This window comes from Eubalaena glacialis, chromosome 4, assembly GCF_028564815.1.
Source record: "Eubalaena glacialis isolate mEubGla1 chromosome 4, mEubGla1.1.hap2.+ XY, whole genome shotgun sequence".
Lineage (NCBI taxonomy): Eukaryota > Metazoa > Chordata > Mammalia > Artiodactyla > Balaenidae > Eubalaena > Eubalaena glacialis.
The window spans coordinates 183,886,944-183,912,264 of record NC_083719.1 but is presented as its reverse complement, the minus strand read 5'-3'; the positions used below and the strand labels follow the sequence as shown (position 1 = coordinate 183,912,264).

Sequence of the window (25,321 nt, the reverse complement as noted above, 5' to 3'; positions counted from 1 at the left end):
GGGGCCTCACTAGGGAGGGTCACGGACGCCACTCTAAGTTATCTGAACATTATCCAGGTGGATGATTATCAGTCAGCAGGACAAGTCCTGACTTCACCAAGAGGCTGGAGAAACTGCTCACACTCACTGGGGCTGGAGGCCTTGAGGACGCATTTAAGAAATGTATTGTTTACTGGGGAGACGCTGGAGAACACAGGCAGCACCCTGTGACCGGGCAATGGTGACTTAGTGTGAGTGGGTTGTAATGAGGGCACTGGGCAATGAAGGAGCTCAGAGGAGGCGCCTGACCCAGCCTGGGGGCAACCAGCAAGGCTTCCTGGAGGAGGGGATGTTGCAGCAAAGATCTGAACAGTGAGTACGATTGTGGTGGGGAGAATCAGCCAGTTGGGGGGTGACAGGAGGTACAGAAAGAGGGCTCCTGGCATAGGGACTGCAAGTACAAAGGCTGAGAAGAGGAAAAGGGTGGCTCATTCCAGAAACTGAAATCCATCCAGCCATGGTCGGGAAGAACATTGGTGTCTTCCCACCAGAGCCCCTTGGCCAACAGACAGCCCTGCTGCCAGCCTGTCTCCTCCCTGTGCTCATCCCCGGCCCCCTGGGGCAGCTGCCCGCTCAGAGCTGATCAGGTGTCAGAGCTGCGAGCTGGGAGCTGCTGGTGCGAGCTGGTGGCCCAGCTGGGAGCAGGTAACCAGAGCTGGCAGTGGACACAGTGGCCTGGTGCTGGAGTCACTGGAGCTGCAGGAGGTAGGAGGGGAAGGAGTTAAGGGAGGCCTGGGATGGAGGCTCCCCTTAGGGCCTCAGGCTCCTTGCCCCTGATCCCTGGCATGTGGGAGAAAGGAAAGGCTGGTGTGTGTCCCAGCTATGCTGAGGCATGCTGACACCCACACACGCACTCATTCATGCGTGCACCTCCCACTTCCCAGCCTTTGTGCTGTCTAGGGTACGTACCCTCTTTTTCTGCTGCTGCAGCTCAATATCCTGCCCAGCCATAAGACCCTGTTCATATATCATCACCTCTTCCAGGAAGCAGCTCCCTAGATGAGGGTACTTCCCCCTCCCCCAGCCTGCGGATTCCCTCCTGCCCAGGCAACCTGCAGACTCCTCTCTTGGGTGTCAGTTACACCCTGCTCTGGGTGTGATTGAGTCCGTTAGACAGGAGTAAAGAAGAAGGGTGGGGTGGGTGGTGAGTGAATGGGTACATTGATTGAATGGGGTAAATTGAAGGGGTGAATGAAAGGATGGGCAGTAGATGGATGGGCGGGTGGATGAACAAGTGGATGGATGGGTGGGTGGGTTTTGGATGGATGCGTGGTAAGTAGATGGGTCAGTGGATGGTGGATGAAGGATGGTTGGGTGGGTAGATGGTAGGTGGGTGTTGGCTGTATGGGTGGGTGCATAGGTGGATGGGTGGGTGGATAGTTGAGGGAGATAGGTGGTTGGATGAGTGGTTGGGTGGGTGGATGGGCAGGTGGATGGGATGGTGAGTGGGTGGTGGATGAACAAGTGGATGGATGGGTGGGTGGGTTTTGGATGGATGTGTGGTAAGTAGATGGGTCAGTGGATGGTGGATGAAGGATGGTTGGGTGGGTAGATGGTAGGTGGGTGTTGGCTGTATGGGTGGGTGCATAGGTGGATGGGTGGGTGGATAGTTGAGGGAGATAGGTGGTTGGATGAGTGGTTGGGTGGGTGGATGGGATGGTGGGTGGGATGGTGGGTGGGTGATGGATGAAGGATGGTTGAAGGGTGCGTGGAGAACCATGAGAAGATGAGTTGGGTGGATGAGTGGGTGGGTGGTGGCCAGTGGGTGATTGGATGGATGAGTGGATGGTGGGTGGATGGTGGATAGAGCACTGTTGAAGGGTACGTGGAGAACCATGAGAACATAAGTTGGGTGGATGGTGGACAGTGGGCGGATGTAGAAGTGCTTGGGTGGGAGGATGGATGCACAGGTGAGTGGGTGGGTGGAAAGATGATTTGGAGAATTCATGGGCAGGTGAGCAGGTGAAAGGACAGGTGAAGGATATGTCTTAACAGAAATCCCACTCAGACGTAGGAAGGAATTCCTAGCCAGACACCTAGCAAAATGCCCCCTTGAGATCCCTGCCTGACCTCTATACCTGCACATGCACAAAACACAAAACAGGCTAAGCTGGAGAGACATGCATGCACACACATACCTTGTGCTCACACATGCATGCAGCCATCACCCCAGACCTCTGCCCACCTTGGGTGACTTGCCTCCATGCTCTCACTCACACAGGAGCCAGGCTGGTGTAAGAGGACTTAGCTGCAAGAATTTTCTCTCTGACTTTCCAAGAAACATGCCTCTGTGCTAAGACACCTCGGCTCTGGGCCTGGCCCCCCAGGAGCCCCTAACTATTCAAGAAAACAGAACCAGTCCAGACACTTCCAGCCTCTGGAGCCAGGGGTGGGGCAGAGGAAGAGCTGGGGGAACCCAATTTGAGGAGTTAGAGTTCTGCCTACTAGTAAGAGGCAAAGCTGATCAGAACACCATGGGATTTTGGAACTGGGCTGTGAAGGATGAATAGGAGTTCACCAGAGAAGGAAAAAAAAAAAAAAGGCATCCTAGGTAGAAGTAACTGCACAGATAAAAGCTTGAAACCAGAAAAAGCCTGATCTACTTGGGCAACAGGGAATACTGGTGGTATACATTTATTGAGCACCTACTGTTTGCCAGGCTCTATGCTAGGGACCTCACAGGAAACTGGCCACAAGTTGGTTAGGAGGGGATTATTTCCTGCATTTTATGGAAGAGGGATGTAAAACACAGAGAGGGCAAGTGACCTGCTGAAGGACACACAGCAGTTAGAAGATGGGATAGGTCCATGTCCTGCTCTAGGGGCTGGGATGGCCAGGGGGGAGGAGGAAGTGGTACTTTTGAGGAGTGGGAGGCGGACGACTCTCCTGCCCACCAGGATTGATGTCCCTTACCCTCTGGCCTTCTGTAGGTGGCCTGGGGAGAGGAGAAACACCTGACACTGGCCATGAAGACCCTCCGGGCACGACTTAAGAAGACAGAGGTGAGTCTGAGGCCACTGAGATGCCCAATGTCCCCCAACTTCAGGCTCCTGTCCCCCAGGACCTGGCTGAAGATCCACTGGGCCCTTGGACTGCTGTCCTCCGTCTGTCATCAGATTCTTTTGTCAGCTTCCGTATGACCAAGCCCCTCCCTGTTCAAAACTCTTCTATGGTTCCCCACCATCCACAGGTTCAAGTTTACCCTTTTAGCCTCTGGCCACCTCCTCTCCCTTTCCTCTCTACTGCCCCCTGCTGCCCTGATCTCCACATTACTTCCTGTTCAAGCTTTTCAGCCACCATGCCTTTGTCCAGGCTGTTCCCTCCACCTGCAGTTCTCTTCCCTGTACTACTGTGCATCGGATCCTCCCCATCCCTCACAATTTGGTTCCAAGAACATTTCTTCCGGAAGATCTCTATTCCCAGCTACAGTGACCACTTGCTTTTCTGGGGCCTCACTTTCTCGGGGACCCTGATTTCTTGCTTTTGAGTATTTATTCAGCAAATATTTGTATTGGGTGCTGTTCTAGGCACAGAGGACACAGCAGTGAACAGGGCAGACCGAAATCCCTGCCCTTGTGGAGCTGACAGCTGTGTTGGGGAGATGGATGCTAAACAAGATAAATAAGTGAAAGGCATATTTTGTACCAGGGAGACAAAGAAAGCAAAGAAAGGGAATTTAAAGCATCTGGGGCAGGGGAGATGGTTGCAGTTTTAAAGCAGGTTGTCCGGAAAGGCCTCACCAAGAAGCTGATAGTAGAGCAAAGATCAGAAGGGAAAGGAGGAGGAAATCATGTGTGTATTTGCAGGAATTGCATTCCAGGCAGAGGGAACAGCCAGTGCAAAGACCCTGAGGTGGGGTCTTGCTGGCTTCTCTTGCAGCTATATTTTGGGCTGTGAACTTCCAGAGACTGTGCTCCTTCCTCATTCATTACCCACTCCCTCCCGGCCCCGCTAGTCCCTGCCAGTGTGCAGGCTGGTCCAGGGCACAGAGTCACAGAAGCTAAGTGAGCATTCAGATGTAGAGTCTGGCAGCCAGCCTTCCTGAGCACTGGCCTCTGTCAGGCTAAACTTCCCAATTACAGCACAAAGAAACCAGGGTCCAGAGAGGTTAACTCACCTCTCCTGGTCACAGAGTAAAGTGGCAACAGGGAGATTCAAACCCACACGTGTCTGACTTTAGAGCCCTTGGTCTTTCTCCCATGACAGGGCCTTCCCATCCGGAAGGCCCAAGGCAATCAGGGAGGCTACCTGGAGGAGGTGGTGCTGGAGCAGAGCCTGGAAGGACGGGGAAGATTTAGACAAGTGAAGGCACACAGGGAGGGGGATGGGGACCAGTGTGAGCAAGGGTCTGGAGGCTGGGCAGAGCCTGGTTGATACAGGGACATAATGGGATGATGAAGAGGTTCTTTTGGCTGGAGCAGAGAATGTGAGGGGGAGCTGAGGCCCAAGAGGGCCCAGCCGGAGGAGTCCTTGAATGTCAAAAACGGGGCAGAGGAACAAGCCTGGTTTTATTTTTTAATTTAAAAAAAATTTTTGGCCGTGCTGCACGGCATGCAGGATCTTAGTTCCCCAGCCAGGGATCAAATCCGTGGCTGCTGCTGTGGAAGAGCAGAGTCTTAACCACAGGACCGCCAGGGAAGTCCCAAGCCTGGTTTTAAAGGCAGGTGGCTCTGGGTTCGAATCCTTCCTCTGCCCCTGACTAGCTCGGTGACTTTGCGTATATCTCCGCCATTCTCTGGCCTTCCAAAGTTTTCCCAACTGATTTTTATTTTATTTTATTTTTATTTTATTTATTTATTTATTTATTTTGGCTGTGCTGCGCGGCTTGTGGGATCTTAGTTCCCTGACCAGGGATTGAACCGGTGCCCCCTGCAGTGGAAGCTCAGAGTCCTAACCACTGGACCGCCAGGGAATTCCCCCCCCAAAATGATTTTTAAATGTATTTTTATTATTTATCAATTTTAACATTCCTTTCATTTTGTTTATTTTAACGTTTAAAATTTAAATTTAATGTCGTTGAACTCATTTTTATTTCATCCCATTTTTGTTTTTATTTATTTGTTTTCAAACACTACAAGGAGATTTCCATGTGCTTTGCAGATGTCAGCTCCTTTAACCCTCATAACAATCATGTAGGGTAGGAGCTTTTATCTCCACTTTATAAATGAGTAAACGATGCCTAGAGAGGTTAAGGAACTTGCCCAACGTCACACAGCTAGGAAGTGAGATGCCTGCCTTCTCCCCGGGCTGTGTTACTAGGAACACCTTTGTTACTAGGGCTGTGTTATTGGGCCTTGGTTGGGGGGAAAGTGCATTGATTGAAGTGAGAGGGAAGGAGAGGGAGAGGGGGAGGGAGAGAGAAAGAAAGAGAGAGAGAGAGGGCACCAGAGCAAGGAATAAATTGTTTGTTAATCCCTACAAAACGTGGTGTGGGGTTAGCTTCATTCACTGCGGAACAATCCTAAAATTTTCATCCCGTTTGAAATCGATTCCTAGTTAGTGTTCACATTTCCTGCTAAAAATTCCCAAGAAGTTGTAGCCAGTGGTAAACCAAACCATACGATTGTTGAATTTCAAAAGCAGAGTCCTATTGAAATCCAATCCTTCAAAACGTTTGTGCCTCTAAAAAAAACAAAAACAAAAAAACACCTAATTTGGAACGTGGGTGTGTTTTGATAGGTGCCTGGCACAGAGGCAAGATGAGGAGGGCGGGAATAGAGGGGTGTTAAAACCTCAGCATGGGTGTGAGGGTCTCTGGGTATGTCAGGGAGGGCGGGGGCAGAGAGCAGAGCCCGCCTGGGCTGGAGCGGGCGTGGCAGATGGGAGGCCTGGGGGAGGAAAGAGAAGAGAAGCTGGTCCTCCATTCCCCCGCCAAAACCGCCCCCCACCCCCGTCAGTCCCTCTACCTGCCAGGCTCCAGTTTCTCTGCCAAATGCAGGAGTCAGGTTCAGCTTTTGTTCGGCTGCCCCGAGGGAAGAAAGCAAACACCCGCGACTGCAGTGGTCCGCCTCCACCTCCGTCTCCATCTCTCCGGACCTTCCGTTTCCCATTCTCAGCACACAACCTGCCCGGCGCGCCCTCCCCGCTCCTTTCTGCTTCTCTCATGTTACAGCCTGCTCTGCCAGGTCCCAGCAGAGCGCCCTACTTGCTCTGAGCCTTCTCGCACCCTCTCTGGGCCTCAGTTTTTCCATCCGTAAGATGGGAGGGACTTCCCTGGCGGTCCAGTGGTTAAGACTCTGTGCTTCCAATGCAGGGAGCACGGGTTTGGTCCCTTGTTCGGGGAACTAAGATCCCACATGCCACGCAATACCGCCAAAAAAAAAAAAAAGATGGGAGTTAACTGGAGCCGGGAGCCTAGTCTTTGGATTCCCATCAACCTCCTGCCCTTATTTCAGGTTTTAGAAAATTCCTACAAGGAAGAAGATTGCGGATTTGTAGAAAATTTTAGAGATTCATAGACTCCCGGTGCCTCAACACTTTTTGGAAAATCTGTCTGTCTCTCTGTCTCTCCCTCACTTTTATTCCCAGAGTCACTGTTTCTTTTTCTTTCTTTTTTCAGTTTGAACAAAGTAGTTTATTGCTATTAGATCAACACAGGCACTAGGGGATTGACTGAATTTTGTAGCTTGTAGTTTATTATTAGGATGCCCTGAAAAGTACTCTTGAAATGAACAAATGTACATATAGATATATATTAGATATGTGACCTTATTTTAAATGAGTCACTATTTCTTTAATTCATTCAACAAACATTTATTCAGCACCTACTGTGGGCTGGAGATCAGGGCCGGCTTCACAGACACACACACACACACACACACACACACACACACACACACCCTGCCACTCAGAAGGGCCCCATGTTTGGTTTCATACTCATTTCTCCCCATCTTGAAATTCTTCATAATTTTTCAACAAGGGGCCCTGCATTTTCATTTTGCACTGGGTCCTTCAAAATCTATACCCGGTACCTGCTGGGGATCCAGCCGCAGTGACTAAGGGGGACAAATATTCCTGCCTGTGCAGAGGTGACATTCTGTGAAGAAATCAAGAGGAAACAATATTTTCAGAAAGGTACACAGGATGACATCAGGTAGTGATAAGAACGATGAAGGAAAAATAACCCCCCACTAAGGGGTCAGAGTGACAAGGGGTGATCAGAGAAGGGCTCTCTGAAGAGGTGTCTTCCAGTGCAAAAGACAGTAAAGGAATCAGCGTTGTGGGCGGTGGAGGAAGGAGGGCATTCCGGGTAGAGGACACAGCAAGGGCAAAGGCCCGGAGGTGGGCAGAGCTGTCTGAGGACCAGAAAGGAGGCCACTGCGGCAGGATGTCACGGACCAGGGGAAAGGTAGAGGGAGATGAGTTCAGAGAGTTGACAAGGAGGATTGTTTAGAGCAAAGCTAGGCACATTTTTCCTGTAAAGGGCCAGAAAGTAAATTTTTTTTTTTTTTTTTTTTTTTTGCCACGCCACACAGCTTGTGGGATCTTAGTTCCCTGAGCAGGGATTGAACCCGGGCCCTCGGCAGTGAACGCATGGAGTCCTAACCATTGGACCACCGGGGAATTCCCATAGGCCATTTGAAAATGGATGGGCATAGCCCCATCCCAATAACACTTGTTTTATGGACACTGAAATGTGAATTTCATATAATTTTCATGTGTCAGGAAGTATTACTCTTCTTTTGATTTTTTTTTTTCCCTGACCACTTATAAGTGTAAAAACCATTCTTAGCTCTTGAGCTGGACCAAACCAGGTGGGGGTGGGGTGGGCTGGGATTTGCCACCCCCCCCCAGCCCTGGGGACCTCAGTTGGCAGTTGGACCCCTTGCCATAGAACCTCCTGGGCTCTGTGAGCAGTTAGCATTTGATGCCGAGCAAAGTTGCTGGAGGCTTTTGAGCAGAAGAGAGAAATGCTCTGATGCAGGCTTTAGGAAGCTGGTGGACCAGGGAGGGGAACAGAAGCAGGGAGGCCTGGGAGGAGGTGACCTCCAGATAGAATTGTGATGGGGCTGGACCATGGGTGAGAAGGGGTCCCTGGACGTAGTTTACAGCTGGTGGGGTTGGCTGCTGGATTGGGTGTGGGGTGAGAGAGGAGTGAGATGATGCTAAGACTTGGCCTAAGCCCCTACCGGGACAGCGATGTCCTTGGCCCACTGCGGGGGGCTTCTGAGCTTGTCTAGCATCCAGAAGGACAGGCCGAGGGCAGTTGGAAATCCGAGGCCTGAGCTGGGAGATCCATTTCAGTCTCCTCTCTGGACAAGCCTGAGAGGGTCACACCACCCCCCCTCGGTGTAAGAGGAGAGAGGAGCCCTTAACACCCTCCTTCCAACTCCCCAATTGCTTATCAGCAGACTCTCCATTTACCTGCCCCCACCTCTCCCTCCATCTGCCTAAAGGTGTCTAAGAATAATCACGGACAACAGCAGTGATCCTGCCCCCAGGTACACTGGGTGATACCTGGGACATTTACGGTTGTCACACGGTGGGGGGTGTGTTTCTGGACCAGGGGTGCCGCTCGACACCCCACAGAGTCCAGGATGGCCCCACCCCAGGGAATGACCAGGCCCCAAGTGTCAGCAGTGCCTCTGGGTGGAGGAACCTGGCTCTATAGTGTTCGTTCCATTATCTATCCCATTGTTAAAGAATTGAGGCCCAGAGAGGGAGAATGGCTGGCCCCCGGTCACACAGCAACTATACAACGGCCAAGCTGGGTTCAAAGCCCCAGTGCCTGTCAGCAGTCATTGCTGTTAAATTTGGGCTCCTGAAGGCCTGTCTCCTCACGCATCCCTTCTCTCCCCTGTAATCCCAATCTTCTCCCTTCTCCTGGTCCCTTCTCGAATTTGCATCCACAACACAGTGGACTATCCTGACTTTTGGAACCGTTTGTGGCTCTCCTGACACCCCACACTCCCGGTTTCCCCCTCCTTCCCAGGACCCCCTCCTCCAGCTCCTATGCTAGCACCTCTCCTCCTCTGCCCCACCCTTAAGTATGCACACCCTCACCCCACCCCACCCCATGCCCCAGGTCCTGCACCAGGGCAGAGGCTACCACACTGGTCCAGGAGAGCAATTTATTTCATGATTTCTCCCAAACATGATCTTGTTCCTGCCACTCCCCAACTCCTGCCCATTCTTCAAGTTTCAGCTCAGATGTCCTTTCTTCCAGGAAGCCCTCCTTGACTCCCCAGATGATATCAAGAGTCCTCTCTGAGCTCCCAGCTCACCTGGGCTTCCCTCATAATAGCCCTGATCACCTTGGTTCATAAATCCATGGGTGTGTCTGTCTCCCCAGGGACCTCAGTGATAGCAGGGACATCTGTCTTCGTCACCACTGAGTCCCAATGCCCAGTGCAGTGCCAGGCACCCTGTAGCACGAGTGGACTGAATGAATGAAATACACATGGCTCAGAGGGCTTGGCCTTGTGAGTCACACATTAACTGAGCAAACATTCACCAACTGCCCACCCCACCCGGGGGTGCCCACCCCACCCTGGCCTCTGCCAGGGAGGCCTCAGTGGGACCCTGCTCTCAAGGGGCTCCCAGTCTGAGAAAACCAGCAGAACACAGACCCTCCCAGCCCCTTGGAGTTAGAGCCAAAGGCTGTGTCCTCTCTGTCTTTCAGTGGTTTATCTGAGCACCTACTATGTCCTGCGTCCCTAGGATTCAGTATTAGATATGCACACAGCCCAACCGCATCTTTCTTTGAATCCGTGTTTATGGCGCACTATGTTCCAGGCCCCATATATAGCATGTCGTTTAGTCCTCCCAGTAACCCTCTGCAGTAGGTACTGTTTAATATGAAACCCATTTCCCGGATGAGGAAAGTGAAGTCCAAAGCAGGTAAGTATCTGGGCCGATCTTATAGATGGTAAATGCGGGTTTGTGGAAGGCAGGGGGCGTGGCGGGGGTGGATGCCCTGGATTCAAATTCAGGTTTGTCAGACTGCAGAGCCCCACTGGTGGATGAAGAATGAATGAATGAGTGAATGAATGAGTGAGGGAGAGCCTGGATAGCCCAGCGGCAGTGGAACCAGACCGGGAGTCACCTGAGACCACCCCCCTATCCCACACTCCCCCTCTTCCCCCCCCCTCCCCAGAGAGGCGGAGACGAACGCAGGCGGGTCCATGCAGATCCTGGGAGCCTGGCCCTCTTTGCCTCAGCCTCCTGGTGGCAAGAAGGTCAGGTCGGGCCACCGCGGTGCCCCTCCCCCAGAGCCCAGCCCCCTTCCCTGGCACTCCCCCCCACCCGTAGGGGAGGGGCCGGGAGGGGGGCAGCAGGCGGGGCGCGCGGGGGAGGGTTGGCGCGGGGCTTGGCGGGACCGCGCGGGCCGGGCGGCCGAGCCCCGGCATCGCGGGCCCTTCCCTCTGGTCACTTCCCGGAGCCCGGCCGCCCGGCCGCCCGGCGCCCTGGACACCATGAAGCAGCTGTGCCTTTGCGCCGCCGCCTCCTTTGCGGTAGGGCCGGGGGAAGGGGCGCGGGAGCGGGGCGGGCGCGGGCCCTTCCTCCCCTCCCCGTCCCGCCCCTCCCCGCCCCCTGACCGCGCAGAGCCTAGATCCTCCACCCCCAGACCCACGAAGGATGATCAGGGAGGAGGGAGGGGGCGGGACAGAGACTGGGGGGGATGGATGGGACATTTGGGGGGACAGTTTTGAGGACAGATGGGGACACAGGACAATTTAGAGGGCATTTAGAGGGACAGTTTTGGGGAACAGTTTTGCATGGGGTCATTTGTGGGGACAATTTGGATGCTGTTTTAGGTGATCTTTTTTGGGAAAAGATATTGACATTTGGAGGACAATTTTGGAGGACATCTGAAAGATTTTAGGAGAGGACAATTTGGGGACAGATGATGGGGTCATTGGGGGGATGATTTTGGAGAACATGTCAGGAATTTGGGGAAGACATTTTGGAATGCATTTCAGATCTTGGGACATTTGGGAGACAATTGTGGCATCTCAGAGGCAGTCAAAGGATAGATGGCAGAGGATGGTGCTGAGAGACATTGAAGCAACCTTTTTAGGGGTTCCTATGGGAAGACTTCAGAGGGTAGTTCAGAAAGGGATATGGTGAGGTGGTATTGGAAAGGTGGCTTTCACTAAGGGATGAGCTGGGGACCTAGGTTTGGGGGACAACTTTTTGGAAAGATGCTGGGGGCTGATCTGGGGATGGTTTAATGGTACAATGGTGGAAGTGGTGTATGACAGCTGGGGTGATGGACCTGGGGCAGATGCTCGGGACCCAGGCTTGAGGGATGCTGTCTCAGGCCCCCACCCAGGACCACTCCCCCCGGCAGCTGCGGCTCAGCCCCACTGACCTTGGCTCCTGCCCACCCTGCGGCCCCTGCCCCATCCCGAAGCCGGCAGCCAGAGGCAGGCGCCAGGCAAGTGCCCAGGCTGGTCGGTGAGATCCCGGAGCCCCTGCTGGGGGAGCGGGGAGGGGCAGTGGCCGCCAGTCCCATGTTCCCCTGGGTGTGCCCCGCAGAGCCAGGACTGGGGCAAAAGTGACGAGCGGCTGCTGCAGGCCGTGGAGAACAATGATGCCGCACGGGTGGCCTCCCTCATTGCCCGCAAGGGGCTGGTGCCCACGAAGCTGGACCCCGAGGGCAAGTCCGCGTGAGTGCCCACGTCCTGGGGGTGTGATGGCTGAGGGGTGGCCACCCTGCAGCTGACCCTTGACCTCTGGCCTCCAGATTCCACCTGGCGGCCATGAGGGGTGCAGCCAGCTGTCTAGAGGTGATGCTGACACACGGCGCCAACGTTATGAGCACGGATGGGGCAGGTACTACCCGCCGGGCCCTGGGGGAGGGAAGAGGAACTCAGACCAGGTGCCCAGCCTGAGGGTCCAGCCAGGCCCTGCTTCATGGCCTCTGTGTCCTGCTGAAAAAAGGGAGTTCTCTTCAGTGCCCCCAGGGAGGCACAGGGGCGAGTCAGGCTGTGGTACCCAAGGATGGAGACCATGGCCGGCAGCAAACAGAGTGAGTCAACTTGTGGATCGGGGAGAGCTGGGACTCAGGTAGTGGTTGAGTCAGAGGAAGTAATGGAAACAGAGGAGCATCTGAGCTTGAGGAGCATCTGGGGGCGTGAGAATAACAAGTACAGTTTTTTGGAGGGGAATATTTGAGGTGCATGGAGTAGCTGGGCTTTAGAGTTAGCTGGAGGTCTGGGAGTAGCTGAGACAAAAGGAGAATCTAGGTGTGTGACTTAACTAGGGCCCTGAGGGATAACTGCGATAGAAGGCATGGCCAGAGGGAGCAGTTGGGACTCAGGGAATAGCTAGGCATGGGGCATAGCCACATCTGAAGCTTCAGGGCAACAAGTATAGGAGCCAGGATGTATGGGTACTGGGGATTTGTAGAGTATCAAAGAAAGCGGCATAGCTGGCACTTTGGTGTAGTTGAGCTTATAGAGTAGCTGGAGACCTGGGAAGTAGCTGGGGACCTGGGGAGTAGCTGGGACCTGGGGAGTAGTTGGCGACCTGGGGAGTAGCTGAGGACCTGGGGAGTAGCTGGTGACCTGGGGAGTAGCTGGGGACCAGGAGAGTAGCTGAGGACCTGGGGAGTAGCTGGCGACCTGGGGAGTAGCTGGCGACCTCGGGAGTAGCTGGGGACAGTAGTGCTTGAGGAGTGGATGGATGTGGAGTGCAGCTGGGATGAGATTTCTGGGACACCTACTAGCTGAGGCTTGGAGAGTCTCTGGCCCCAGGGAGTAGCACAGTTTTGAGAAGTACCTGGGTTTGGGGACTTGTTAGAGTCATCACAAGTAGTTGACACAGGTTTGGGGGGGCAACTGGAAGTTCCCTGAGTATCTGAAGCTCTAGTACATTCTCTCTCCCTTTCAGGTTACAGTGCCCTCCACCTGGCCGCCAAGTATGGGCACCCTCAGTGCTTGAAGCAACTACTGCAGGTCATGTCCTTTCCTGCCTCAGATACTTCCCAACCCCAGATACTCCCTTGCCCTGACTACTCCTGAGTTCCAGGAATTCACTGAACCCCCAGTTACCCCCTGAATCCTTCGTATTCCTTGGCCCCTTTTACTCCTGAGTCCCAGCTACTCCTTGGACAACCAGATACTCCCTGAGTGTCCAGCTACTTCCCACACCCAAGTTATACTCCCAATACCAGCTATTTCCTGAGCCCAGCTTCTCCCCAAACCCCCGGCTGCCCCTGGGCTCCCAGCTAATCCCTCTTTCTCACCAATTTTCATAAAAGCCAAGAGTGTCATTTGGGGGCTTGTGAGAAGTGGGTTCCACAGAGCAGGTGGGTGGGAGGGGAGAAGAGGGGAGGCAAGGAGCCTGAAATACAGCAGAGCCCAAGAGGGGCAGTTCCTAGAGAAATTAGGCAACAGGGATGGCTCCTAAACAGGGATGGCTCCACCTCCAATGACACGCCCCTCCCCCCCAGGCATCCTGCGTGGTGGATACTGTGGACAGTAGTGGGTGGACGGCCCTGCATCACGCAGGTGGGTGCAGCCTGGCCTCGCCCTGGCCACCATGGCCCAGAGGGTGCTAGGCTTGGGAATTATTCTACCTAGGGCTCTGGGGACCTGCCTAGGACATTCTACCTCCTTCCTCACAGAGCCCCTACTGTGTGCCAGGCACTGGGCTCTGCATTATCCTCAGTGACCCTTTGAGCCATGGACGATGACCATTGGACAGACAAGGGGATTGAGGCTTATCAGCAAGAAAGTGGGGAGGATCCAGGCCGTCTGACCCCGAAGCACAGCCTACTGTATGCTGGGCCTGGGTGAGGATGATCAGAGGGTGACCAGAGTATAATTTGCTTCAAGGAACTCCTAGGGAATCTCAGGAAGGCCAAAGGTCCAGGCAGCCTTCATAGTCATCAAATCCAAATTCCTTTCCCGAGGGAGGGAAGGGACCCACCCACCTGAGCCAGGGCCCAGCCCAACGTCTGTCCACCGTGCCCATGACATTCGGGAATGTCTTTCACTTGATGACTCAAGAAACGTCTATCCTCTTGGGAGCATGAAATACATTTGCTTTGGAGTTTTATTCACTGTTGAAACATTCCCTGCAGTTGGAGTACGCTGCCACCTAGTGGTGGCAAAGCCTTTGATCACGTTATGGAAGCTCCATGGTTTTTTTCTTTCAATAAATATTTATTGAGTACCTACTGTGTGCCAGGCTGGGTTCTAAGCAATGGAATTACAACAGCAAACAAAACCCCATAAGTCCTTGGGCACACAGCAGGTAATCATATAGAGTTTGATGATTTTTTTTTAGCTTTTTTTCTTATTTTATCTTTTTGGCCATGCCGCACAGCACGTGGGATCTTAGTTCCCTCGCTAGGGATCAAACCTGTGCCCCCTGCAGTGGAATTGCGGAGTCTTAACCACTGGACCACCAGGGAAGTCCAAGAGTTTAATGGTTTTCCAGCAACACTTCCTTGCACAAAGCCCTTCCTTCCCTTTTTGAGGTTCTGGACATAACACACGTTGTCCTACTTCCTTGCTGACCAAGTCCTTCCAAGCTCCTCCCTGCCTCAGGGTCCATGCCCATGCAGTGACCTCTACCCTCCCCCTTTCACCATCAAAACTCAAGCTCAGATCAAACCCCAAGAAACCTGCCCAACCTCAGCGGAGGTCTGATCTCTCTAGTAAATATTAACACTCTTTGTATGAGGGTTTGGTATATAGTCGGTACACAATAAATGCTGGTTGAATCAAAAGGGGTTAAATACATGAAAATCAGTGAAACGTTCCACCCTAAGAGGGACCCACAGTGGAATGTGGAAAGAGCTTGGGACTGGGAATTAGAAGACCTGGGTCCTCATCCTGGCTCTTACTCTGACCCCCTGGGTGACCATGGGCCTGGCTGGGCCTCAGTTTCTTCATCTGTAAAATAGGAGTCATATCTTTGTCACTGATCTTCTGGGGGAGGTGGGAGTTTCTCATGAAATAAAGGATAAGAATCACACTCAGGCAGAAGGCCCCCAGAAAATATCAAAGCCATGCCCTTCCTACCCCCCCTTCTCTCTTTTTCCAGCGGCTGGCGGCTGCATCTCCTGCTCAGAAATGCTCTGCTCCTTCAAGGCACATCTGAATCCCCGAGATCGGGTGAGTCTTTGGGATCTTGTGGGGAAAGATACTGCATTTGAGGTATGCTGCCACCAAGTGGCAGCATCCCAGGCACCCTTTGAAAAGTATGAAGATTTGGAGGGAAGCTTGGGGGCCGTCATAGGCTTCCCCACCTCCCAGAGTCATTCTCTCATGCCTTGTCTCATCCCTCTTCCAACCCCCTCCCCCAGCTGGGTACAACACCCCTCATCATAGCAGCTCAGATGTGTCACACAGATCTGTGCCGCCTTCTCCTGCAGCAAGGGGCTGCTGCAAATGACCAGGACCTTCAGGGCAGGTGAGCATCTCCCCTCTCAGCCAGTCCATTGTGTGCTGTGTGACTTAGGCAAGTCTCTTAACCTCTCTGGGTGTGGGATCTAGTTGTCCTCCTCCCCCTACCCAGCCTGGGTGTTGAGGAGGGTGTGGTGGTTTGAAAATGTCCTCACCCCCTCAGTAGCCTCCTCTTCTGGTAGGACGGCCCTGATGCTGGCCTGTGAGGGAGCCAGCCCCGAAACAGTGGAGGTGCTGCTGCAGGGTGGGGCCCAGCCGGGCATCACTGATGCGCTGGGCCAGGACGCTGCTCACTACGGCGCCCTGGCAGGGGACAAACTCATCCTACACCTCCTGCAGGAGGCCGCCCAGCGCCCCTCACCACCCAGCGGTATGCAAACCCCACCTCTGAACAGTTTTGAGCACCCTCCTCCATCTTCTAGGTAATTTCTTGTCACCCCTTTCTCTCCCTCCCTACCGTGGATAGTTTCAAGGTATCCCTATTTGTATTATAGGAGGTTTCATTGCTCCCGTCACACGACTCAGGACAGTTTTGAGGAACCCTAGAGCTTTTAGAATAGCCTAGGGGTCAACTCTGTTTTCCTGGGTCATCCATATTCTTGGATCTTTACCTTTCCTAAGAATTGGCCCTTCCGCTTGCCCCATCCTGGAGATGCCACTGTTCTCTCTTTTTGAGAGTTTCAAGGCCCCTCCTATTCGTATTCTGTCAAAATGGTTGATTCCTACCTTAAAAGTCCTGATTCTGGGGGGAATTGGGAGCCCCCTCAAGTCCCCTGGGCTCACTAATGCCCTTCCTAGGGCTAGGAATGGAATCCTTAGAACAGTGCCTGACCCTGCTTCCCTCTCTCCCCTGCCCTCCCAGAGGATGACTCAGGCGAGGCATCATCTCAGGTATGGATCCCTAAGCAGCGAACAAGTCCCTCTCCCTGTGCACACACTACCTTCCCCCTTGCCCCAAGCTCCCGGGGAAGAGAAGGAAGAGATGGACCCTTGACTCAGGGTTAATACCTGGAAGGACCTGTTTGGGAAGAATGCTACCTTCAGGGTATGCTGCCACCAAATGGCAGCAGCACCTACAGCATAACTCCCAAGACTCAGTGAGAACACTGGGGGGATGGGGCCAAATCATGGGGCTAGGGTGGGATGGTAGTGGGAACTGAGATGGATGAGGTGCAGTCAGTGAAGGAGTCAGGTCTGGCCTCTTTCTCTCTTCTGGCACTACAGCGTCTCAGCTCCATAGGGAAGGAATTGTAAACAATTGGGTCTAGCTGGGGAAAGTAGCAGGGCATGGAGAGGGGCAGAGGGTAAAACATAAGATTTAGAACTCTCAGGAGATGTGGTCTTGCCCCCTTTTATGCTGGGATAAGTGAGGACCAGCGAGAGGCAGAGACTCACTGGAGATCACACAGGAAGTGAGGGCAGAGTTGGGGCTGGTGACAGAGTGGGTTGGCTGTGTTGGTTTATTTGGGTGGGAGGCTGGCATGTCCCCCACGTACCCCCTCTCCCCCTCCCCCCAGAACTCTGTGTCCAGCCATGAAAAGCAAGGGGCCCCCAAGAAGCGGAAGGCACCTCAGCCCCCTGCCAATATCCCGATGCCGGTGAGAGATGCCCTGGCCTTGCGGGGAGGCGTGGAGGGCCTCCAGGCAGGATGGGGAGAAAGCTCTGGCTCAGGTATGGGAGGGTACAGTCCTTGGGCCTCATGTAAAGGTGGTGGGTTCCCGGGGTCGGGGGACAGGATGACCAAGATGCCTATGAGGAGATCGTGCGGCTGCGACAGGAGAGGGGCCGCCTGCTGCAGAAGATCCGGGGCCTGGAGCAGCACCAGGAACGGAGGAAGCAGGAGGTGAGGGGCCTCAGAGACACGGGCCTCGGGCTAAGCCTGCGGCAGGTACCATTTTGGGGGTACCCTACCTCTCCTCCCTCTCCAGACACACGGGCCTCCTCGGTGTTCCTCCAACATGCCAGGCAGGGTGCTGCCCCCGGACCTTTGCATGTGCTGTGGCCTCTGCCAGAAACACCTTCTCCCAGATGTCCCTATGACTCCCTCCCTCCCCTCCTTCAGGTCTTTGCTCAAAGACACCTCCCCTACCCAAATTATTTAAAATTGTTACACCCCCACTCACGTCACAGTTCTCTTTATTTTTATTTAAAGCACTTACTGCTATTAGATGTACCATATATTTTATTCATATTCACCCATTCGACTGTAAGCCCATGAGGGCAGGCATGGTTGACAGTGCCTGGCTCACAGTAGATGCTTGATAAGTATTTATTGGATGGATGAATATTTGAGTGAGTGAGTGAATGAATAAATAAATGAATTAGTGGCCCTAAAGGGGGTCTGGCACAAAATAGGCCAGAGGACATCTGTGGTTGGGATGGAGGGCCACTGAGCAGGAGGTGGGCCAGGGAGGCCCCCCAGCCCAGATCCAAGCCCAGGCCCCTTTCTTTCGTCAGCTGCCAGAGGCGGAGGCCAGCTCCCTCCACAGCCTGGAGAGACAGGTAGGGTGGAAGGTGGGGGGAAGCTGGACTGCCAGCTGCCCAGTGTTTTCCCCCAGAGGCCCACTGAGCCCCTCACCCCATCCCTGCAGGTGCAAGAGCTACAGCAGCTGCTGGCAGAGAAGCAGGAGGAGAAGGAGAGTCTAGGACGGGAGGTGGAAAGTTTGCAGAGCAGGCTGTCCCTGCTGGAGGTGGGCCCAGCAGGGAGCAGGGCAGGGGTGGGGCTTCTAGGGACGGGGCCACCAGGGGGAAGGGCCTCTCTTCTGCTGCAGCTGCATGATAATCACACTAATACACATAGTCTCACACACATGCAAACACAGAACAGACAAACGTACAAACACAGGTACACATAATAGACACTTTTAAAAACAGAGAATCAATCATACAGACTCATGTACATGCAGAGATGAACAACCACGCTCGTATATATGTGGTCTTACACATACAACAGGCAAACACACAACAAACACATCTGTGTGTGTATAATCACACATGCACAGCAAATACTTGGGCACACAGAGCAGATATTTCTCATTCAATCACACACCTAGGCAACACACCCACAAATACATGTACACACACAAGTATTTCTCAAAATACATAATTACACAAACATAGATACACGTACACAACCATATTCACGCACATGCACACGTACACAAACACAGAACGATCACACACCACAGACTAAAATACAAGTGCAAAATCACACACAGTCACGGGGACTCACACAGGAGAGACCGGGGCCACTGTGCACGCCCACACGTGCACACACGCGCGCGCAGATGCTCACCACAGACCCACAGACCCTGCACCACTGTTGCAGGTACTCGCACACAGGCAGACAGCCGTGGCCCCGCATAGAATTGCAGACACACCCTTTCAAGGACTCACTCCCATCCCTCTCTTGGTCCCCTGTGCCCAGGTGGCACGTACACCCCTAGTTGCTGGGGTTATGGTCACAAACTTGGGGGAGACATGGGGGCTGGAGGGAGGGCAGGACCCCGAGCCGGACCCTGGTCACCCCCCCACCAGAATGAGAGGGAGAACACCAGCTATGACGTGGCCACCCTGCAGGACGAAGAGGGTGAGCTGCCCGACTTCCCAGGTGAGCTCCCACCTGCCCTCCCCCACCCGTCACGTCTGGGGCCCCAGGAGTTGGAGCCTTGACCCCTAGGCATAGAGAGAGGTTGCATCTGGGAGGGAGCTTGGCCCGCCCCATGAGTTATTCCACTCCCCAAAGCCTGCCTGCCCCAGGGGCCCTGACCCATGGCTCCAGACCCCCAGCTCCCATTCCTCATGGCCAGGACCCTGGGGCCTGACTCTGTGTCCCCTGCCAGGGGCTGAGGCGCTGCTCTCCAAGCACCTAAGCCCATCGGCCCAGGAGCTCTTGGCCTCGCTGCAGGAGCAGGTGGCCATGCTCACCAGACAGAACCAGGAACTGATGGAGAAGGTCCAGGTGGGGAAACTGAGGCCCGGGAGGGTTGGGTGGGGACAGACCTGAGGACCTGAGGGGCTGTTCCCCGGGGGGTTGGGCGGGCACGTGGCTGAGTCTGTGGACAGGGAAAGTGGCATGGCTGCCCTGTGCCCCCCATGGCCACTTCAGCTCTTGCCCGGCTCCCCCGCCCCCGCCAGATCCTGGAGCACTTCGAGAAGGACGAGATGGAGGCTGGCAGTCTGGCCGAGGTCATCCCTCTGGCGCTGTATGACTCTCTCCGGGCTGAGTTTGACCAGCTCCACAGGCAGCATGCCAAGGCCCTGCAGGCACTGGAGCAACAGGAAGCGCAGGAGGCCCCTGGAGAAGAGGAGGCAGCCCCCAGGGAGGGCAAAGGCCCGGGAGCCAAGACCACCAGAAACGGACCGGTGCAAACAGAGCTTAACGGCACTGCAGCTCCGGAAACCAGAGTTAATGGAGCCGAGAGCACAGATGAGGAGGCTGCAGGAGTAGAAACCACGGAAGCCAGAGCTTTGGAAGCAGCATCCGTGGTGGCTGAGGCCACGGAAACAAGACCCACGAACGCTGAGGCCACGGAAACGGAGGGTGTGGGAGCCGAGCGCTTGGAGACAAAGGCCACAGGGGCTGAGGTCCCAGAAACGAAAACTCTAGAAGAAGGAGGAAACCCAGAAACAAAGGCCACGGGAGCAGAGTCCACAAATATGAAAACAGAGGAACCAGAATGGAAGGCCAGTGGAATAGGTGCTGTGCCGGAAGAGCTCACACGCACAGGGACCATGAAAACGGAGGCCGTGGGAGTGGAGGCCACGACCCCGAGGGTCACCCCAGGCCCCGCCCTGCACCCCAGTGCTGCCGGGCTGGAGGCGGCCCACGGCAAGGCTGAGCCCGCGGAGGCCGAGGGTGGTGGGGCTGGCGGGGTCAGCAGCGGTGACACAGGCCAGCTGCGGGCCGCCCTGGAGCAGGCCCGGGAGGACCTCCGAGACCGGGACTGCCGCCTCCGGGAGCTGGAAGCGGCCTCGGCCCGGCTGGACGAGGCCCAGGCCGGCCGGCTGTTGGCCGAGGAGGAGGCTCGGGGCCTGCGGGCAGAGCTGGCCCAGCGGGAGGAGTTGCGGCTGGAGCTGAGCCGGGAGCTGCAGGCCCTACGGGAGCAGCTGGCTACGGCCACAGCCGCCGGGGAGCAGCACCGGGCCGCGGCCGTCAAGCTGGGCCAGGCGCGGGATGCGGCTGAGGCCCGGGCTGCTGAGCTGGCCGCGGCCTGCGAGGAGGCTCGGCAGGGCCTGGCAGAATTGCGTGAGGCCTCCGAGGGGCTCCGCCAGTCAGCGGTGCCGGCCTCGGAGCATCACCGGCTGCAGGAGGAGGCCCTGGAGTTGCGGGGCCGGGCGGCCAGCCTGGAGCAGGAGGTGGTGGCCACGGGCAAGGAGGCTGCCCGTCTGCGGGCAGAGCTGGAGCGCGAGCGTGTGGGCAGCGTGGCCCGCCTGGAGCACGAGCGCATCGTGGGTGCCCTGCAGGCCGACGTGGCCCGGCTGCAGGGGCAGCTGGAGGAGCTGGGGCGACGCCACGAGATGACCAGCGCCGAGGTCTTCCAGGTGAGCGTGGCGGGATCCTCATCGGGCACAGCCAGTAGCCAGTTGGTGGTCTGTTCTGACCCCACAGCCATGCGATGTTTCGACCCCATCGGTTTCAGTCCTGCAGAGACTTGACGCTGCGATATATCCAGGTGGACCTTTGACCCTGCAGCCATTCTGACCTCCTGGGTGTTTCAACTGGTGTGTTCTTTTTAAAAACCTTTTGGCCATTTTGGTCCCATCATTTTTTCTAATGGTTAGCCCTTTTTGCCATCTTCCTTTTTATTTATTTATTTATTTATTTATTTATTTTTGGCTGTGTTGGGTCTTTGTTGCTGCGGGCAGGCTTTCTCTAGTTGCGGCGAGCGGGGGCTACTCTTCGTTGTGGTGCGTAGGCTTCTCATTGCGGTGGCTTCTCTTGTTGCGGAGCACGGGCTCTAGGCACGTGGGCTCAGTAGCTGTGGCTCGTGGGCTCTAGAGCGCAGGCTCAGTAGTTGTGGTGCACAGGCTTAGCGGCTCCGCGGCATGTGGGATCTTCCCAGACCAGGGCTCGAACCTGTGTCCCCTGCATTGGCAGGTGGATTCTTAACCACTGTGCCACCGGGGAAGTCCCCGGCATGTGGGATCTTCGTTGCGGTGCACGGGCTCAGTAGTTGCGGCACACGGGCTCTCTAGTTGTGGCATGCGGGCTCTAGAGCATGCGGGCTTAGTTGCCCCGCAGCATGTGGGATCTTAGTTCCCTGACCAGGGATCGAACCCACACCCCTTGCAGTGGAGGAAGGAGGATTCTAAACCACTGGACAACCAGGGAAGTCCTGAAGGTGGATCTTTTGACCCCATCTCTTTTCTTAAATACACACACACACACACACACACACACACACACACACATCCCGCAAAAAAACCTAGCAACTGTTTTTAACAAATATGTGAACAAAAAGCCACATTTGTTAATTGTCATCAGGAAAGCATTTTTCTCTCCATGCCTCTGTTTACTCACCTGTATAATGGAGCTAATAATAGTTCTTAGTCCTCACATGAAAATTAAATGGTTTAATTTTACTTAGGACAGTGATGGTACAAGTGATTAATAATTGCAGCCGGGATTATTGTTTTTCCAAGAACATGCTCTTCTAGTTTTTTTTTTTTTTTTTTTGGCTGCACTGCTTGCAGGGATCTTAGTTCCCCGACCAGGGATCTAACCTGTGCCCCCTGCAGTGGAAGCGTGGAGTCTTAACCACTGGACCACCAGGGAAGCCCTATTTTCTAAATTTTACCTTCCTTCATGATCACTTCTTTTGTGGGTAAATTTTGCAAGTCTGATTTGATTCAGACTTAGTTTTTTGTTTTTTTTTTAATTGTTAAGGTGTAGCCAGTCTGTACTAAGTGAACATCTAATTATTATCCATTTTCCCTGACCTATTATTTCTATAAAGGCCAATGATCCCCCCAGGATCAGTTTTTTGCAAATCTAACACTGCTCTGATCTTGATATTTTTTGTGAAAATGCAGTCATCAATTTTGGGGCATTTGTTTGCTTTTCATCCAGACTCTTCTGTTTTTCCTTCATTTTGTAAGAAATCTACAAACCTTCACACCACTGGCAGAGGAAAGAACATTGGTTATATTGTAATAATAATGATAATAACGTTCATTATGTAATAATAATACTAACAACAACAACAACATCACAAACTTGAAGATAGCACTTAATGTGTGCCAAGCACCATTCTAAGTGTGTTCCATGTATTTTCTCATTTTATCCTCACAGTCACCCTGTGACGTGGAGGCTCTTATTATCCTCGTTTTACATATGAGCAAATTGAGACACAGAGAGCTTATGTCACTTGTCTAAGGACACACAGCTTGGCAGAGTCAGAATGTTCATCGTGCCCAAAGAAATCCAGAACTTCCCTGAATCAAATTCCTTGAGGTCAAATGGGCTTGAATAGCCTCAGACCAAAATAGAAGGGTCAGAATCTTTGGGGTCCAGGCATCTTTGGGGTCCAGATGTCCTCAGGGTCACACATGGGTTTGGGCCGCAGGTGCAGCGGGAGGCGCTATTCATGAAGAGTGAACGGCACGCGGCCGAGGCCCAGCTGGCCACCGCAGAGCAGCAGCTGCGGGGGCTACGTACCGAGGCCGAGAGGGCACGCCAGGCCCAGAGCCGTGCCCAGGAGGCCCTGGAGAGGGCCAAGGAGAAGGACAAGAAGGTGGGTCCCCTTTTCTTGTGCTCAGTCAGGGGGCCCCCCACTCGACAGAGGTTGGAGGGAATCTAAGAATGTCCCAACTGAAAGAGTCTTGGGAAATCAGCCCATTTTCCAGATGAGCAAACAGAGGCTCCAAGAGGCAAACTGAGTGTCTCGAAGTCACACAGCACCTCACTAGACAGTGGATGTGACCCCCAGAGCCCCAGGTGCTTTAGCACACAGAGTCACCCAGCCCCAACCTGCTGTGTGACCCTGGGCAAGTCACTTGACCTCTCTGAGCCCCAGTTTCCACCTCTGTAAAATGAAGATAAAATTGTGGTAGGGATTATGGTTTATTTGTAGCAGGGTTCCTCCCCCTCAGCACTAGTGACATTTGGGGCTAGGTTATTCTTTGCGGGGGACCATCCCGGGCACTGTGGGGTGTGGAGCAGCATTCGTGGCCCCTACCCACTCGATATCAGGAGCACCCCCAGTGGTGACAAACACAGATGTTCCCAGATATTGCCTGGCATCCCGGGAGGCAGGATCACCCCTGGTTGAGAACCTCTGATCTATAGAAATAACAATAAAGCCCAGCATTTATTGAGTGCCTGCTGTTTGCTGGCACAGTTTAAACTTAATCACAGCAGCCTACCAAGGTGAGAAGTGTGATTCTCTTTAAAGATGAGGAAACTGAGATTCAGAGGGGTTAAGTCATCTTCCCAAGATCTCCAGCAGGGAAAGGGTAGAGAAGGACCCAAACTCTGGCCTGTCTGACCCAGCCCCACCAGGCCAGGCTGCTTTCGGCCCTCCTGTTCTGTCTCCGCTTTCACTTTCCGGGACTCCAAGATCCACAGGCTTTTTCTGTAAAGGGCCAGACTGTCAATGTTTTTGGCCTTACTTGGTTGGCCACGGCACTCAGCTCTGCCGCTGATGCAGGAGCTGTAGACGCCGTGACAATGAATGGGCTTGGCCGTGCGCCAATAAAATTTTACGTTTGCCCATGGAAATGTGAATTTGGTTTAATTTGCACATGTCGTGAAATGTCATTCTTCTTCTGACTTCTTCCCCCTCAACCATTTAACATGTGGAAACCATTCTTAGCCGATGGGCCGGACTCAGCCTGCAGGGCAGAGTTTGCTAACCTCTAGGATGCGACTTTCCCTCCAAGGCCTGTCCTTTGCCTGGAAAGGTCGCCCGCCCCCAGCCCCGGCCTCAGGGTGCTAGCTGACCCTCCCCTGATCCCACTTCAGATCACAGAGCTCTCCAAGGAAGTCTTCAGTCTTAAGGAGGCACTGAAGGACCAGCCGGGGGCCCCAGGCTCCTCGGAGGTGGAGGCCCTTCGCGGCCAGGTGAAGGCTCTACGGGAGCAGCTGGAGGTGAGAGCCTCGCCCACCCGCCGGGCACAGGGGTCCCAGGAGGGTGACGGGCAGGCAGGAGGTTGGGCACATGGGCCAGGCGTGGGAGGAAAACAGTTCAGTATTTCAGCAAGCAGCACAGTCACGCCGGCGCCTGCCATCAAAATAGGGGCTCAGGGTGCAAAGGGGGCTTTCTGGCATATCTTGGAGGGGGTTCTGCTTTTCTGAGCGCCCTCCCCATACCCACAGGAAGCTGCCAGGGACCACAGTGCAGTGGTGGCCTTGTACAGGAGCCACCTCCTCTACGCCATTCAGGTGAGTCACCCTGGCTTTGGGTGCGCCACTGCTGCTCTCTGGGCCTCAGTGTCCCCATCTGTACAATGGGACGCCGGTCAAGGGAAGAGGTTCATGGCCTCCGGGGCAGGGGGTCGGGGAGGGGAATGGAGAAGCTGGGGGGGGGGAACGCCCAGGCTCGCTCCGCTTCTCTCCACCTCCCGCCCCAGGGTCAGATGGATGAAGACGTACAGCGGATTCTGAGTCAGATCCTGCAGATGCAAAGACTCCAGGCCCAGGGCCGCTGAGATCAGAGCACTGCCCTCCGCCTTCCAGGCCCCAAGTCGGGGCTTCCAGACTCACGCACTGACCATCCGCACTTGGAGACCAGCCTGGGCTCCTTCCCAATGATCCCTCACTGCCTCCACGGCCCCACTGGTCTCTGCATGCGCTGGTCAGTCTAGACCCCGGCCCTGACTGTGTACCCTTCCCTGCGCCGGAGAATCTGTGAGTCCCCTCCCTCACGTCTGGTCTTATCATCAGACGCCACCCCAGGAATAAAAGCTCACGGAACAGA

General features: G+C 54.4%; 1 protein-coding gene across 12 annotated transcripts in view; it reads left to right on the top strand.

Annotated features, from left to right (window-relative positions):
- The window catches only part of ANKRD24 (ankyrin repeat domain 24), a 26,687-nt gene extending 1,366 nt beyond the window's left edge, over positions 1-25,321 (top strand). The window contains exons 2-23 of one of the 12 annotated variants that reach the window (XM_061190712.1): positions 58-351; positions 2,970-3,041; positions 11,303-11,419; positions 11,521-11,651; positions 11,729-11,817; positions 12,877-12,941; positions 13,439-13,496; positions 15,040-15,110; positions 15,302-15,408; positions 15,584-15,771; positions 16,264-16,292; positions 16,919-16,999; positions 17,137-17,244; positions 17,859-17,903; positions 17,993-18,091; positions 18,939-19,011; positions 19,244-19,362; positions 19,539-20,945; positions 22,970-23,137; positions 24,367-24,492; positions 24,721-24,786; positions 24,975-25,321. In XM_061190712.1, coding sequence (XP_061046695.1) covers positions 3,006-3,041; positions 11,303-11,419; positions 11,521-11,651; positions 11,729-11,817; positions 12,877-12,941; positions 13,439-13,496; positions 15,040-15,110; positions 15,302-15,408; positions 15,584-15,771; positions 16,264-16,292; positions 16,919-16,999; positions 17,137-17,244; positions 17,859-17,903; positions 17,993-18,091; positions 18,939-19,011; positions 19,244-19,362; positions 19,539-20,945; positions 22,970-23,137; positions 24,367-24,492; positions 24,721-24,786; positions 24,975-25,052 — 3,261 coding nt within the window. In that variant the 5' untranslated portion in view covers positions 58-351; positions 2,970-3,005 and the 3' untranslated portion in view covers positions 25,053-25,321. Of the gene's footprint in view, positions 1-57; positions 352-2,967; positions 3,042-7,750; positions 10,218-10,245; positions 10,494-11,266; positions 11,420-11,520; positions 11,652-11,728; positions 11,818-12,876; positions 12,942-13,438; positions 13,497-13,682; positions 13,781-15,039; positions 15,111-15,301; positions 15,409-15,583; positions 15,772-16,263; positions 16,293-16,918; positions 17,000-17,136; positions 17,245-17,858; positions 17,904-17,992; positions 18,092-18,938; positions 19,012-19,243; positions 19,363-19,538; positions 20,946-22,969; positions 23,138-24,366; positions 24,493-24,720; positions 24,787-24,974 lie in introns of those variants that run through there. The other 11 variants (XM_061190713.1, XM_061190711.1, XM_061190710.1 and 8 more) reach the window with 11 other exon arrangements.